We start from the raw sequence: 15,219 nt of genomic DNA on the forward strand, positions 1-15,219 counted from the left end.
TAAATTATCAATAAAATTGACTTAATGATCTATTGGTGATAAATCGAAAATACACGAGAATAATATTCCGATTAATATGAAGAGCTTTTACGTGGTTAGTACTTCCTAGAGGTAAGTAGCAACTAGTTTTTGTGCGTCAGATCCGAAAAAAATAATCGTTTCTTTTTATCCACCCTACTCTCAGCTCACAAATTCTCACACGTTTTTCATAAAGTACCGTCAGGACCAGAGCTTAATATTTAATATACCAACGATACACAAAAGATGCTTACGTGTCCGTTATCGTCCAGCTGGTTGTTGGTCAGTTTGAGTTTATCGAAAGAGACGGTCTGTTTCATCCACTGGGCGCCGGTGGCGGGGCTGTCGGGATGCACGTGGATTCGGGGGGGCGAGACGGGGTCCGCTTTGCCCGCCACCACCCAACTGGAACTGTGGAAGGCGTAGCGGTATCGCTTGTCGTCGACAGGTACGAAGTCCATCATCAGCATGTACTCGGAATGTAAATCCAAGCCGCACAGTTTCACCTGAAACGTCGGGAACATTCGCCTGCCTGCTTTCGTTACGATCATTTCCGTGCCCAACGAGTGGAACTCGTCCCATAGGTGTTTCATTTCCAAGATGGCGCCCGCGTTCCCCAACGCCGGCGATATCGAGTTAACGCTGGAAATTTTGTTGTTGTTGTTGATTGTTATTTTTTAGTTGACAATTGTCGTTTTTATTTCGTTGTTTGTACAAGTCCTTTCCATATAGCTACTAGACGTATAGAGACCCTGCCTATGCTAATAGTACCGGAACTCGTGAAGCAACTATGTAACAAAATTTTGAGGTGTGTTCAATATGCGCATGCGCTGAGATTTGAAATTTCCCTAATTGTTGCAAAATATGTCGAAATCCCATGTGTTTTTTTCAATGAAAATCATTTATTATTTATGTTTTTATTAGCCTGCTATGTTAATTAATTAAAACTGTAAAAGTAAGAAAGCACAGTCTTCTAATATTTTTTTTTCTGAAGAACGCTAGTTGGTCACTAAAAATTAGATATTTTGTTTTAAATACATATTTCATTTTTCACAAAAAAAATTATCGATTTAACCAGTGTAGTAGGGACCTAATTAATCAAAATATTATTTGTTCATAGTCAGTGACACGTCACTAATATCCTGCATTTGCATTCCGTCTGTTTTCACTTAAAGATAAAAACTAATTTCTTTGCATGCTGTCATATTAACGATCTTGTTATGACCATGCAGAGAAGAGAGAGAAAATTGAAAAACTCAAGAAATTGAATTTCCTTAGAAATGATTGGAGATTGAAAGAATATTTTTTATTTTAAGAGAAATCAGTGGAGTACCATCAATGTCAATGTCAATGTCATAGTACTTGTGTGTCAAGTTTTGTTAAAATCTCTAAATTGGTATTACAAATATTAAATTTATTTTTGAATTTTTTGAAAACCATACTGTATCTCAAAAGTTAAGATGGACATATGTTCATATGAAGTTTTCTTTTTAAAATGGACCGACAAATCGCCCCCGTAATTATTATGTAGTATAGTATATTAAATATTAGTTTTAAAAATTTAAATTTTATTGTCATATTTCGAAAGATGCATCGCACCTGTTATTATTGAACCCCAATGTAGTAGATAAATTTATTGTATTGGAAAGCTTCATCCATATTTTATTACAAACAGACATAGCATAGATTTTTAAATACAGGGAAATTTCGAAAATATTGCATTTTTAGACACCCTTTGTAGTTAGGTTATGCGTTATCGAAAAGATAAAAACTGAGGTAGAATTTTTTACGCAGGTACCAGGGTCGTAGTCATATTTTGTCTGACAGTCGCAACTCTAATTGTTTTTGAGTGTTTTTATGTACTTTTCAAAAATGCAACAGAGGCATTTCAAACACAAATTATATGTCTTTAATTTCATTTTTGTAATGCAATAGGCGATAAAATATACTTTAGTTGCCAAACAGACATTTTGATGTCTGACCCCTTCTTTGTTCTGCTATGGTTCGAGTTAACCCAAAATATGACAATTATGGGAAATTAAAAATAACAACAAATAGCACACACAAAAGTTTATTTTGGAAAATCTGGTTTTTCCATAACGAAAATATAAAATTATTTTAAGAAAACACAAAATGCCATGTAAAACCATAAAAAATGGGATAACTGTACATTTAGAGGTTTAACAGCGACCATCGAAGAGACACAGCGACGATGTTTTTCTTTTCTCGTTTCTCTGTCTCTTGTGCCCGCTGTCGGCTTCTTTCTTGACTTAAAATCGTTACTATTCTTATTATTAGTGTTTCTTTATTCTCACGAAGGTTTCTTTGTCCTTTAAACAGCATTTTTTTAAATTTATATTTCAATTTGTGAATCAATAGCACTGTACATGTAGTATGACAGTTGTGGTGCCCTTGACTTAATATCTTCCTGACATATGGTGTCAAAAAGTTCACTATTACGCTTTATAATATACAGACGGCCATGTCCCGCCATTACAAATATAGGGAAAAATTACACTCGTGTGAATTTACTCACCTACTGTGATTTTTGTTGTGCGTATTGGTCCTATTGTTATTATCCGATCTGTCGTTGTCTTGCTCTAGGGAAAGAGCCTCTGCTTGATCTAAAGGCGAATACGCTTTTCTGTCTTTGCCAGCGCTTTGCAAACAAGCTGAAACAAGAAAAAAATGAAATGAAAAAAGATAGTCCTTTTCACATAATCAGTAATTTGGATTATCTACAACGTGACCCATAACATGTCCAGCATACTATACTATGGATACTGTAAGTTAAGAACTTAATTTTTACTTCATAAACAAATTAGTTTATACAAAGTTGCTAGTTTAAAAATTCTATAATTTTAATTGGACATAAACATATTTTTTATAATTTTTAACTCAAAATATGGCGACACATGTAGACATTGTAGAATATTGGTTGTCACCACAAGTTTTACTTATTAACCAAAATTAGGTACATTGCAATAGGTTCTTAGCTTGTAGCACATGATATCTACACTATCGGACAAAAGTAGAGCAACAAACATATTTTTTTAGTATTTTTTAAATAAAAAAAAAATTGGTAAAGCAAGTAATTTTTCACAACATTTTGCAGGTACCTTAAGTTAGTTGGTGAAAGTTAAATAATAATTAATATATAATTTGACGAAAATGAAGGCGACAAAAGTAAAGCAACAAATTGTATTTAACAGTGTTTTATTTTATTTTATTTCAAAAAGTTGTATTTAACAGTATTGTATTGTATTCTATTTATAAAAAAAAACATTAAACACACATTTTAGTACAATAATAATAATTAAAATTATGCCTTAATAATTTATAGAATCAAAGATGTTATGCTTTCACGGCCAGAAACTACATTACTAAATATTTCCGGGCTTTTGAGCCGTGGTGGAGGGACCACGGCTCAAAAGCCCGGAAATATTTAGTAATGTAATTTATAGAATATCCATTATTGAGAATTACCTGCTGGCAACGGCGCGGCATTGACTCTATCAACTTTTGAGTGACATTTTCTGGAAGATTTGTGCAAACTTCATTAATTTTATCTATCAATGATTGTTTATTTGGAAACATTTTTTTACGAATGCGACGTTCTACTTCATCCCAGAGATTTTCAATTTGGTTAAGACCTGGCGAAGGTGCCGGCCACTGCAAAACTCTAACATGATTTTCTGCAAACCACTGTTGAACGAGTTGTGAAGAATGTTTTGGATCATTGTACTGTTGGAAAATAAAACGTAACGGCATTTCCCACTCTGCATAAGGGAGCATAACATTTTGCATAATCTCCCTATAAACAAATCGATCCATTGTCTCATTAATGAAGTGAATAGAACCTACTCCATTCCATGAGAATCATCCCCATAAAAAAACACTGCTTTTACCATGTTTAATTGTAGGTGTTACGTACTTAGGGTTAAACCTTGTATTAATTAGTCGCCTCACACGTCGCATTCCATCAGAATTGAATATTTTATATCGCGTTTCATCGCTGAATAGAACTTTTTTCCAGGAATTGATGGTCCAGTTTCAATGCCGGCGTGCAATCTTCTTTGCACAGATCTTTGCAATTCTTTTAATGCGCCTGTCAGTCAAACCCGTTGTTTTTTTGTGTCTTCCCGATTTCGGAAATTTTTCTAAGTGTCCTCTGTTATTATACGATGAAATTATTCTAGATACATTGTACCGAGGTAACATAAACTGTCTTGAAATATCAGCTTGATTGAAATTGGAATTCCTCTTGGCATAACTAGTCCTGCACACAAATGGTTAACTTAGCACAAAGTAAACCCAACACGAGTTATTTTTGCATTTACTTTTACGAAAAGCGTCTTTTTGAACAAATTTTAGAAATGTTTTAAACTTTTAAAACATTTAAAACTAACGTCAAAATAAATTCATTTGTTTTGCTTGTGATCATCAATAAATCATAGCCTACTTTAATGTCCTCAAATGTATTGTATTTGTATACAATACCTTGCATGTATAATCATAATATCTTATTTTTGAAGATGTTGCTCTACTTTTGTCTGATAGTGTATGTTGATGGAATATAAACCTATAAACCATAAGCCACCATTTTTAAAAAACAAGGCATATTGACATTGATACCTAGACATGTACGTATATTAAAACAAAAAAAAAACATATGAACCTTTCAAGCATCATCAGAATACACACCACCAAGATACTAGTACTCCAAAGAATTGGGTGGCGGCTACTGTTCCAATGTTAAATGGGACAAAAGTGCTAATTTAAAATCTACATACAAAAAGTTATACTAAGGTTGTAATTTTTAAAGCGAGTTTCTTCGGAATTTTCTTATATTAGATGTTCCAATTTTTAACTACTACTGCCAACACTGAAATTTGAACAGGCGCTGTATTTTTGTACACTTTTAGATCCTTTATAAAAACCTAATGAAATATAGCTATGAGCTATGTAACTATCATCATAAAATAAGGCAAATGCAAATAATTACAAAACTTCTGGATTCCTCGTGCATTGGTTGTTGGTATATCAACTTGGTAATGTTTCGCCAATCATCCTGTTGGCTTCTTCAGAACTTAAGTTCAGGAGAAATCCAAAAGATTTGTAAATAGTTGGAACTAGTTTATTTATGCATTTTAATAGTCCATAAAAAGTTTAAATGAAAAACTATAAATCACTATCTCCAATCTCGGAATCATTTTGAAAATTGAAAAAAAAGGTGTTTTCTCGAAAATGAGTAATAGAAATAAAAAATACACGGTTCCAATTAAAATCTGTTAATAGTAGTTAGTTTAAAATTGGGACACCATGTAGACCAAACAAACGAATACCGAAGAATCGAATTTCGACAGATTTTTTTTCAAAAATTTCTAAGTGACGTAATAATTATAAATTTAACTTAGTTTCTTATAAAAAATCGCCAAGTGTACAAAAATACAGGGTTAAATTAAAATTTGTAGATAATATTTTATTTAAAAGCAAACCAAACGAGTGAATTCCGAAGAATCTCATTTTCAACATTACAATTCTTGTAAAACTTTCTTTTTTAAATTGAATATAAATTTACTATGAAGGAAATACTAAGATCCAATTTTGGTAGCTTAAGGCCATTAGGCATCTAAATTCACAACTTCAAAAAAGTGGTCACACTGTATACCACACATCAACTAATTGCGCTTCGAGTTATATTAAATTTAAAATAAACTCTAAAGAAGTTTCAAGCAGAAAGCTTATACTTCATCTATTATCCCCACAATCGTTCCTTTCATGGGTTTCTTGAGTTTTGCGAAAAAGTCGCAGGGGGCCATATCCGGTGAATATGGTGGCTGAGGCACGATTGTGGTTTTGTTTTTGACCAAAAAGTTAGACACAAGCAACGATGAGTAAGCAGGTATATTAGCGTGATGCAAAATCCACAATTTCCGACGTTTTCTTCGTATTTCTTCGCGAATAACTTCTTTATTGGCCGTACGACGTTGTGGTAAGAACTCTTGATGTACTGCCACGATAATCAAAGAAAACAGTAAGCAAAACCTTGACATTTGATTGAACATGACGTGCTTTTTTTCGGTTTTGGCGATTCTGGGTTATTCCATTGCGACGACTCTGCTTTGGTCTCGACGTCATAACGATACCTATGATTGGGCAGCAGTTATGGAGTTTTTTGAGCAAATTTGGATTATCATTGACTTCGTTTAGCAGCTCTTGAGCTATGCTCCTTCGACGGTCCTTTTGTTCAGCAGTTTCGGGACAAATTTTGCTGGTACACGTTTCATGACCAAAACTTCGGAAAAAATTGCATGGCACGAGCCAATAGAGATGGCGACGTCTTCACTTCACTTCCTCAACACTTTCAGGTTCATCATCTGCGTCTTCTCAACCAACCACTTATAAACTTTTTTTTTTGCTCAAAAGTAGATTCACCATATGCTGTTGTCAACATTTCAAGTGTTTTGCAGCACTGTATTCCATTTTTTACACAAAATTTTATGCAAATTCTGAATTGTGAACATATGTTAGGGACATGTGTACCAACATAACAAAAAAACTATATCGAATATCGAATTTACGTGGCCCGCCCAGTTACCAAAGCCACATTACTTTTTGAACACATCTCGTATATCTGTTTTTGTTTCCTTTAAATCACTTTATAAGTTATCTGTTTCTTGCATTTCGGAGGCGCTGGTTAATTAAAATTCGGTGGCGATCATATCTGCTCACTTATCACCGGGGAGTGCCATGAAGTGCCTCGAAAGAGTGCCACGTTCGCGACGCGAGAGTGTCCTTTCTTGTCTTGTAAATGTTCGACACTTAAAGATACTAATTAGCGTTGAGCCTCGTTCGCTCCGAAAATAAGCGCGGCAGGTTTTGGGGTCTCTAACGCGCAGGCAACGGCAGAAAAATGCGCAATAAGTCATCCGCGTCAATTTTATCGCCCATAAATGCGTTTTTCTGCGTCGTATAAATCAAACCGACCCGGTTACAAATGCCCGATGTGCTTAACTAATGAGATCGTTTGATTTACGTACCGCGACGCCTTAAGACGCCTCGCCGCCGCGACGCCCGCAATTAGCCCCCCGAAATCGGCCCGAATTTGCCGCCAGATAAGTTTTGTTTCAATTTTTCTTTCCGACGGTATACATGGTGTACACCTAATAATATTTTTTCTTGGTTCCTATGATTGGGCACTAATATACAGCGTGGACACTTAAGTGTGGAACATTCGGGATTTTTTTGATCGATTTTGATCTTTGCAATCAACATTTAAAATAAGGATTTTGAACTTTTGGGCGTCTCTTTACTACTCTAGCGTTTTTCATAAAAATTGTAGCGTACCAAATAGGAAATAGGGAACTTGGAGAAAATTTTGATTTGAAAAATATTGCTTATAAAAGTGAGAGGTCTATTTTATCCGTAGTATTACGCAAAGGCCTCAAAATGTACAAACTAATCAAAATTTATGATTATAATATTACTATTAAAAGAACCACAGTTCACAAAAAAAAATAATTTCGTATTCCTACGTAACAAATATAAGCAATTAAAAATTGTAACATTTACATCCTCTTTGAAACGCGCTGTCATTGGCTGTGACCGGTTGTGACGTCAATTCGCTCGTTAGACTACGTGCCAGGCGGACGGTAGCACAGAAAATCCATTAGACACCGACAACGCGCTCGTCTTGGTGATTTTAATTTTAATTTAGTCTCGATCCTGTTGCTTGCTTTTGTTATCTTGAAACCGATTTTTTTAAAGGTCAATCTGATAATTTCCCTTTAGTGGATATATTTATGGTGACATCTTACATACAAAACACCGAACATTTTTATTTTGCTGAGGTTCGCGGCGTTAAAGCGAAAATTTAGTTATTAGTCTAAAACCAATATAATATTGTAATCGGCTTACAGTTTTCTAGTTTTTAAAATTCAAATGGTATACCAAATAAGGTGTAAATTAAATTGATTTTAAAGTATTCATTACGTAAAGTTTTCTTTATTTTATAGAAGCCATTCCTATTGGAGACTGCAATAGGGTGGGGGCAAATTCGAAGAGTTAAAAATGTTTGCAAGGTTAAGGCTAAAGTGACGCCTGAACATAATATATATACATAATATAATGTTAATAAAAAACGACGGCTTTTATTGTCTGGTAGACGAATAAAAAGTTTCTCTGGCATTTTACGAATTGTATTTAAACACGATGGAATGCGCAAATACAAACTGACGTAGAATAAATACAAACAAACCTTTACACGAGCTCAAAAAGACGTAAATAATATTATTCGCGGCCCATAACCTAAGAATAACACTATAGCATGTCGCCGTATCGATCGAAATGCAGCGGTATGACGTCATAATCATTCTCGCGCGTTTAGTATCGTTTAAAATAAATAGCCGGGTGTCACCTGTCGTATTATTTATTGAAACTTAAAGATTAGGTTTTGGTTTTGGAATGGCGCGTTAATAGGAGCATATTAACATTAGAATTTGCTATTAAGCAGTGGTGTTCAGAGTATCATAAGATTGGTAATAAAATAGCTACATTTGCGAAAAAATGTTCCAATAATTTTCCACTCCATTTCTCCAAAAAGTTATTGATTTAAATGTATGTGATGACTTGAATTAATTTTCCCGATGTTCCCGAATGACTGGATTTTCTCAAAGTTTGAATATTTTAAATTATTGCAGGAGAGAAAGACAACAGGTCAAGTGGAACCTTACAAGAAAAGTACAAGCAAACCAGCATAAGTTATAATATGCTCGGTTGGTATTTTTTCAAAATTTTTGATTAATATTGTTTTGTGTTTTTAAATATTTTTTTTTAAAATATTTTTCAATTTAAGTAAAATTGTTTTTATTATTAATATGTGTAAGTTAAATAAAAAAAAATAGAAATTATTTTATTATTTGGATTTGGGCGTAACTTGCGCTAATATCATTTTGCTGAAGTTTCGAAATAGTTAGGGGTACTCAAGACAAATTGTTATTTCAATCGAATTTTTGCAAAGCATAGAATAACGTCGTTTGCAGGAATTTACAAAATCTCATTAAATATATACATAAAAATATAAACAAACGATTTAATGGTGATAGTGATAATAAAAGAAAAGAAATGGATATTTTAAAATAAAATGTCCGAGACGTTGCATCTAAAGTACAAAATTATTCTTAAGAACACTTTTCAACGCGCCAATTTGTCATATTTTATTAACCTCGGTGGCTGCGCTGACCTACCCTGTATACCGTTCGACTTGCACCTAAAATAGTCGTCTATTACCATCATCAAGTTTTGACAATAATGGTATTTCAATGGAGCAATTTAATGATCAAATTTTCCGTATCTTACATATTCGAGTGACTTAAGTATTCATTAGATGTTTTTGTTGAATACTTCCAAAAAAATATATAACTTGGCTTTCCTCTTAAGATCGCATTATATCATGTATAATTTTTTTAATATATTGAAATATTTTTAAACTAATAAAAAATCCAGAGATGGCAGTGTACCAAAGCTGCCATAGACAATTATTATTATTATTATACTAACCTTCAATTTGTTTCATCGGTGTGACACTGGAATTATTGTAGGTCCAGTTCTCATTGCTCCCATAGCTAAACTGGGCGTGATACGACACTGAAGTCGAGTCCATTTGCGAACCGGAAGAGTCTTTCTGCAGGAACTGAGGTTGGTGGTGCATTTCGACAATTTTTTCAACTGTTGGCAATTTTTTAAAAATTATTTTTGACAATTCTCAGTTGCGGTCCTTCACTTATTGTCACGTGCGTTGGGATGACGCCATTTTGCGATCGCTGCTAGAATCTGAGACTGAAAAAATCAATATGATAATTGATGATATTCTTTCATGTGCTTTTCACATATTCTAAAAAAAGATAATTTTTTCACACTCTTGATTCGTATGCTGAGAGCTGCAAATCTTCACTACTTAGAGCTGGACTTTTTTGGATCTAAATCATAAGCATTTCATGATTTTAGTTATTTAAATGTTACTACAAAATAAATTAATAAATAAACTGAATAATCGTATATTCTATTTATCAATAAATAAGTAGAATTAAATAAAAAAAAGAAAAAGGATAAACTATGCTTTCGCTATGTATTGACTGTAAGATTGCTTTTTTTATTATTGTTTGTTAACTAAGTTTTGCATATTATTATGTACGTCTATTCGAATTCTTTACAGGACACTGTTGTGGTTTTGACCAGTTTCCCTCTGAAAGGGCAAATAATTGAATAAATAAATTCTCCTTGTTTGAAAAATCCAGTAGCACGGCAACTTTTGTACCTATTTTTCTCGAACACCAGGCTGCAACCATTATAATCAGTATTTTTACCGTTTTTTTCTCGACCCCGACACTTACTAATAATAATAATAACACCCTGTATATATTTCGTATGAGGAGGATTCTTCCTGTTAGACTTTTGGATCGACACTCGTTATATAAATTTTCATGACTTTACTTATGCTTTCTCTTTGCATGGGATTGGTTTTTTTTGTTGCGTTTTTAAATTGGAAATGTTATTATAATTAGTCCTTCACTTGTTCTTTCTATGCAGGTCTCAACTGTTCTCTTTTGTTTTCGTTTACCTTTCTCTTTTCTTGGTATTATTGTTAACTAGTTTTGCATGTTATTATGTACTTTTATTGGAATTCTTAACAGGACACTGTTGTGGATTCGACCAGTTTACGTCCCAAAGAGCAAACATATAAACAAATAAATTATCGTCACCCTTGTTTGAAAAATTCCGAACTTTCAAAACTTTTGTACCTATTTTTCTCAAACACCAGACTGCAACCGCTATAATCAGTATTTTTGCTGTTTTTTCCTCGACACTGAGACTCACTTATTAAAATATGCGCTTTCAATTCCATAATCACCGTGTATATATTTTGTATGAATCTGTGTCAAAATTGCCTGCTAGTGGTAATATGTTTTTCTACTCCCATCTGTAGAATACCTAATTACACACCGATCTAGCGTGCGGGAAGCGTCAATTTACCACGACAGTTTCGTTTCCCGCGGATTCGAACCACTTCGGACATTTCCGGGATTTTACCGCACGGATTTGGGTGCAATCGGATGTTTTCGGAGATATTTCCGACGCCTTGAATTTTGACGTTTGTCATGTATGTGTTCGTATTGTTGTTTTGCAAAAGTGTACCCAAAAACTAATACACAGAAAAATGTTATGCAATATATCAGACAATTTAAATACTACCTGCCTATAAGCTACAATTAAAATCCAGTGGACAAGTCGGTAAGTAAAGCGACATTTATAATTTAACTTTACCACAGAAATTTTACATATAGTATCGTTTTTACGGTTTTTATATTAATACCTTGTAAATTTTTTTTAAGTCACTCGTTTATTAAATTAAACCAACAAATATATGCGTAACAAATATAGGCATTCACCAAACAAATATTAGTATAAATACGCACACAGAAATTTTACAATACAGTGAAAACTCCCTATGACGAAACTCTGTATAACTGTATACTATTAGGTCTCCATACAAAGCTATGTATTAATCCACTCTGTATAACGAATTTCTCACTCTCTGTACCGAAAGAAAAAAGTGCACAACAGGTAACAAAGTAAGGAATGTAGGCCGACTTATAATTAATAGAGTCTCTTACTTTCTCAAAATTCCTTACCCTAATAATCTAATTACCCAGAACCTGGTCGTCCTAAGTGTTTTTCTCGTAATAAGCGATTACGTTAATGCCATTATCGGTGTGTATAAAAGCACACAATTGTTTCAATCAATTCTGATTTGACTTATTGAATACGGCGAGCATGGCGAAAAATTTTATCTCTAGATGATAAAGTTGCTTCAATTCAAGAGATAGAACGGGGAGAAAAGAAAAGTGATATGGGACGTCGATACGGACTTACATCGTCGACTGTATCCACGATTTGGAAACGCAAAGAAAAAATCAATCAGGCTGAAGCGGCAGACAGTTCTTGTAAAAAACTAAGAGAGCCAAAATTTGAAGATTTGGATCGGGCATTGTTGCAGTGATTCCAACGGCAACGTCATTAAAATCTACCACTCCAGGCTTCCAAAGGGTGATTGGGGAAGTTCAAACAGAGACATGGTATAAATTATAAGTGGCGAAGCAAGAAATGGTGAGGAAGGGCACCAAGAGAAAGAAGAAGATCAAGAAGTTGATCTGGGACCACCACCAACCATTCAACAAGCCCTATATTCAGTTAAGCTGCTAGAGAAATTTTTTATGTATCATGGTGAACATGCTCCTCTCGAAGAAATGGTGAAAATACAAGCCAAAGTACGAGATGCGTATTGGGATACTAAAAAAATTTAAAAGAATCTTTGCAATTTTGTTATAATTTAATTCCGACATATGTAGGATGCTATTGTGCTGTCTTGAAAATGGCTTTGTAAGATCATTTTTTTGCCCATGTATTGTGGTTATTACGTTTTTATCTTTCTATGCTGAAATGTTAAAATTCCCAACTCTTTGAAATAATTTCTACAAGACACTGTTCTTTTGATACTCGGCATACATCTAATTCCTTTTTTTATAATAAATATATCGTAGGTACAGCTCTCGTGCCCCCAGTACGCAAGTCCGTAGGAAACGAAAGACTGGAACAAACGAACATTTTTGATATTTTTAAGTCAGTAGGTGTTATATTTTGTATATATATATATACCTAAAAATTTTGTGCTTGATACACTCTTGATTGATTTGTTCTCCACTCGTATCAAAACACTGCTATCCACTGTAAAATTCTTTGGCACTAATTTTATGGTCACTGTTTTATCCGAGTTCAAATTTTAGCCATTGTCGCTGTACCACCCTGTCATCAGTCTGACAAACTCGGCACTTTTGTTGAAGTTTGGATGCCAAAGCTTTCTAAATTTAGAGGTAGATCGTTGATAAACATATTAAACAGTGTAGGTGATAAAAAAAAGAGCTTTGAGGTGCATCTTTATTAACAGAGCGAATAACATCGATCTCAACCTACTTTGTGTGTTGTAGATACGAACGCACCCAATAAGATGCGGCACCTCTTACGCCCAAATATTCAAGCTTTCTTAAGAGCAAACCTTGACCGACGTTATCAAATGCTCTACTAAGAGGAAAAAAAATAGCCCGAGGATGTACTCCCTGTTATTCAATGAATTATAGATGTGGAGTGGCTTGATCGAGAGCAGTACTAGTTGATTTTTTCATATGAAAGCCGTTTTGGTTTTTTGAGAGTAACTGAAATTTTTCCAAATAATTGTTTAAACGCGAGTTATAACAAAATTCAAAAATTTTACAAAATTGACATTGTAAAGAGAGTGGTCTATAGTTTTTAGGATTGGCTGTCTTACCTGCATTCGACGAAACTCTGATTTATTAGGAAACTTAGTGGATGGCTCAGTTGTTCTGACGCTTTTACCAGTACGTTCACTGGTGTTTTTTTTACATACTTTGTTGACGACCAAAAAGACTTCTTTTGGAGTGGTGGGGAAAAGATAGAACGACCACAGGTTTGATATTGCTTTTAAAGCCGTGTAGCAATGTACTATGCCAATCCAAATTTAAAAAATGATTTCCAAAAGCTTCACAGATTTATAACATTTTTTTGTCTTATTTGGTAAGTCTATTGTTATTCATATTTTAATTTCTAATTCTGATTTATTTATTAGGAAACTCGGTGGATGGCTCATATGTTCTGACGCTTTTATCAGTATGTTTCCTGGTATGTTAGCAGTATCCGATGATTTTTTTTACATACTTTGTTAATGACCAAAAAGACTTCGTTTGGAGTGGTGGGGAAAAGATAGAAAAACCGCAGGTTTGATGTTGCTTTTAACGTCATACTTGTCTAGCAATGTACTATGTACTATGTACTTATTCACCATTCACATTTATGATTTCCTTTATAACCTTTTTTTTTGGTTTTATTTCGTAAGTCTATTGTTATTCATGTTTTTTTTTTATAGCGAGTTTCTGTTGGTAGCACTTCTTTATTGCAAGGTATCGAGCTTTAGAAGCTGTATCTTTTGTGTCCATAGCATAAGGGAAATACGAGCTCAAAAACTTCACAGATTGCTTTTACGTCGGTAACTTTTTCACCGTTCTCATTTATGATTTCCTTTATGACATTTTTTTTGTTTTATTTCGGTTTTCATTAACAATATTCCAACAATCTTCATTAAAATTTTTGGCACCAGTAGGTGTAGGTATTATTAACGTTTTTTTTTTGTTTTGGTAGTACTTTTTTATTGCCAGATTTATAAGCTGTATCTTTATAATGTTTACTTTTATGTCCGTGGCATAAGGGAAATACGAGCTCAAAAATTTCAATACATTTTTGGTGAAAATGATCAAAGTGTTCATTTTGCGATTCTTTACACATTGTCACATTAAATTACCCGCGTATATTTCCAAAAAGTCGCCGGAAATATTTACCTTTTTCCCCCCATCGCGAAAAGCGCAGCGCGTCTCCAATAAATCATTCCGGGCGTCGAGCCGCGCACTTTTCCGCACTTTTCAACGGTGCACGCGCATCGATAATATTTTATAAATATACGACGGGGCGCGATAATATAAAACGCGGATCGCGCGGCCGCAAAACTAATCGACCGGTTGACGTGGACTTTTCTCGACCGACTGTCATTAAACCCCCCGCGCGCGATACCTTTTTTGACACGCGAAATTTTCACGGTTCCGCCGCCGACTTTAACGAACGCCGATGACTGACTGGACGTTTTCACACATGCTGTCAGCGTTGGCCATGACAGTCTTCGGGGGAGCGCGTCGACGCCGCGAGCTTTCGTTGGGTCCCCCCACCTCCGCCCGTCCGCCCACAGAGGCGGGTGGGCGGGGCCCGCGGCGGCGGCCCGGCTCGCGGTTTTTGGCACTAACGGTGATCTCTCGTCTGTCGATCTGATAAAAAATTGTTTTTCGTTTCTATATTTATACAGGCAGTACCAAATTAAACTGAGCGCGCTCTGTTGCCAACTTTTATACCATTGGAGATTCCAAGTCGGTTAAATTTTCATATCCCGTTTCGGCACAGAATAGTATATTAGGCAACAAGTGAGTTTATTTGGCACGAGCGGAGCGCAACGCAACGTGCTTAATAGACGAGTGAAATAAAGAGTTTTTCTACTCCCGTCTGTAAAATTCCTAATTACACACC

At 34.6% G+C, this 15,219-nt stretch overlaps 1 protein-coding gene across 1 annotated transcript in view; it reads right to left on the minus strand.

Moving 5' to 3' along the window:
• The window catches only part of LOC132706247 (T-box transcription factor TBX1), a 37,925-nt gene extending 23,226 nt beyond the window's left edge, over positions 1-14,699 (minus strand). Inside the window, exons 1-4 of the mRNA XM_060677462.1 lie at positions 14,487-14,699; positions 9,580-9,858; positions 2,555-2,690; positions 273-660 (exon numbers count right to left, since the gene is read on the minus strand). Coding sequence (XP_060533445.1) covers positions 273-660; positions 2,555-2,690; positions 9,580-9,730 — 675 coding nt within the window. The 5' untranslated portion in view covers positions 9,731-9,858; positions 14,487-14,699. The remainder of the gene's footprint in view (positions 1-272; positions 661-2,554; positions 2,691-9,579; positions 9,859-14,486) is intronic.
• Positions 14,700-15,219: the final 520 nt, after the last annotated feature.

This window comes from Cylas formicarius, unplaced genomic scaffold (assembly GCF_029955315.1).
Source record: "Cylas formicarius isolate icCylForm1 unplaced genomic scaffold, icCylForm1.1 PGA_scaffold_8__14_contigs__length_24414737, whole genome shotgun sequence".
Classification (NCBI taxonomy): domain Eukaryota; kingdom Metazoa; phylum Arthropoda; class Insecta; order Coleoptera; family Brentidae; genus Cylas; species Cylas formicarius.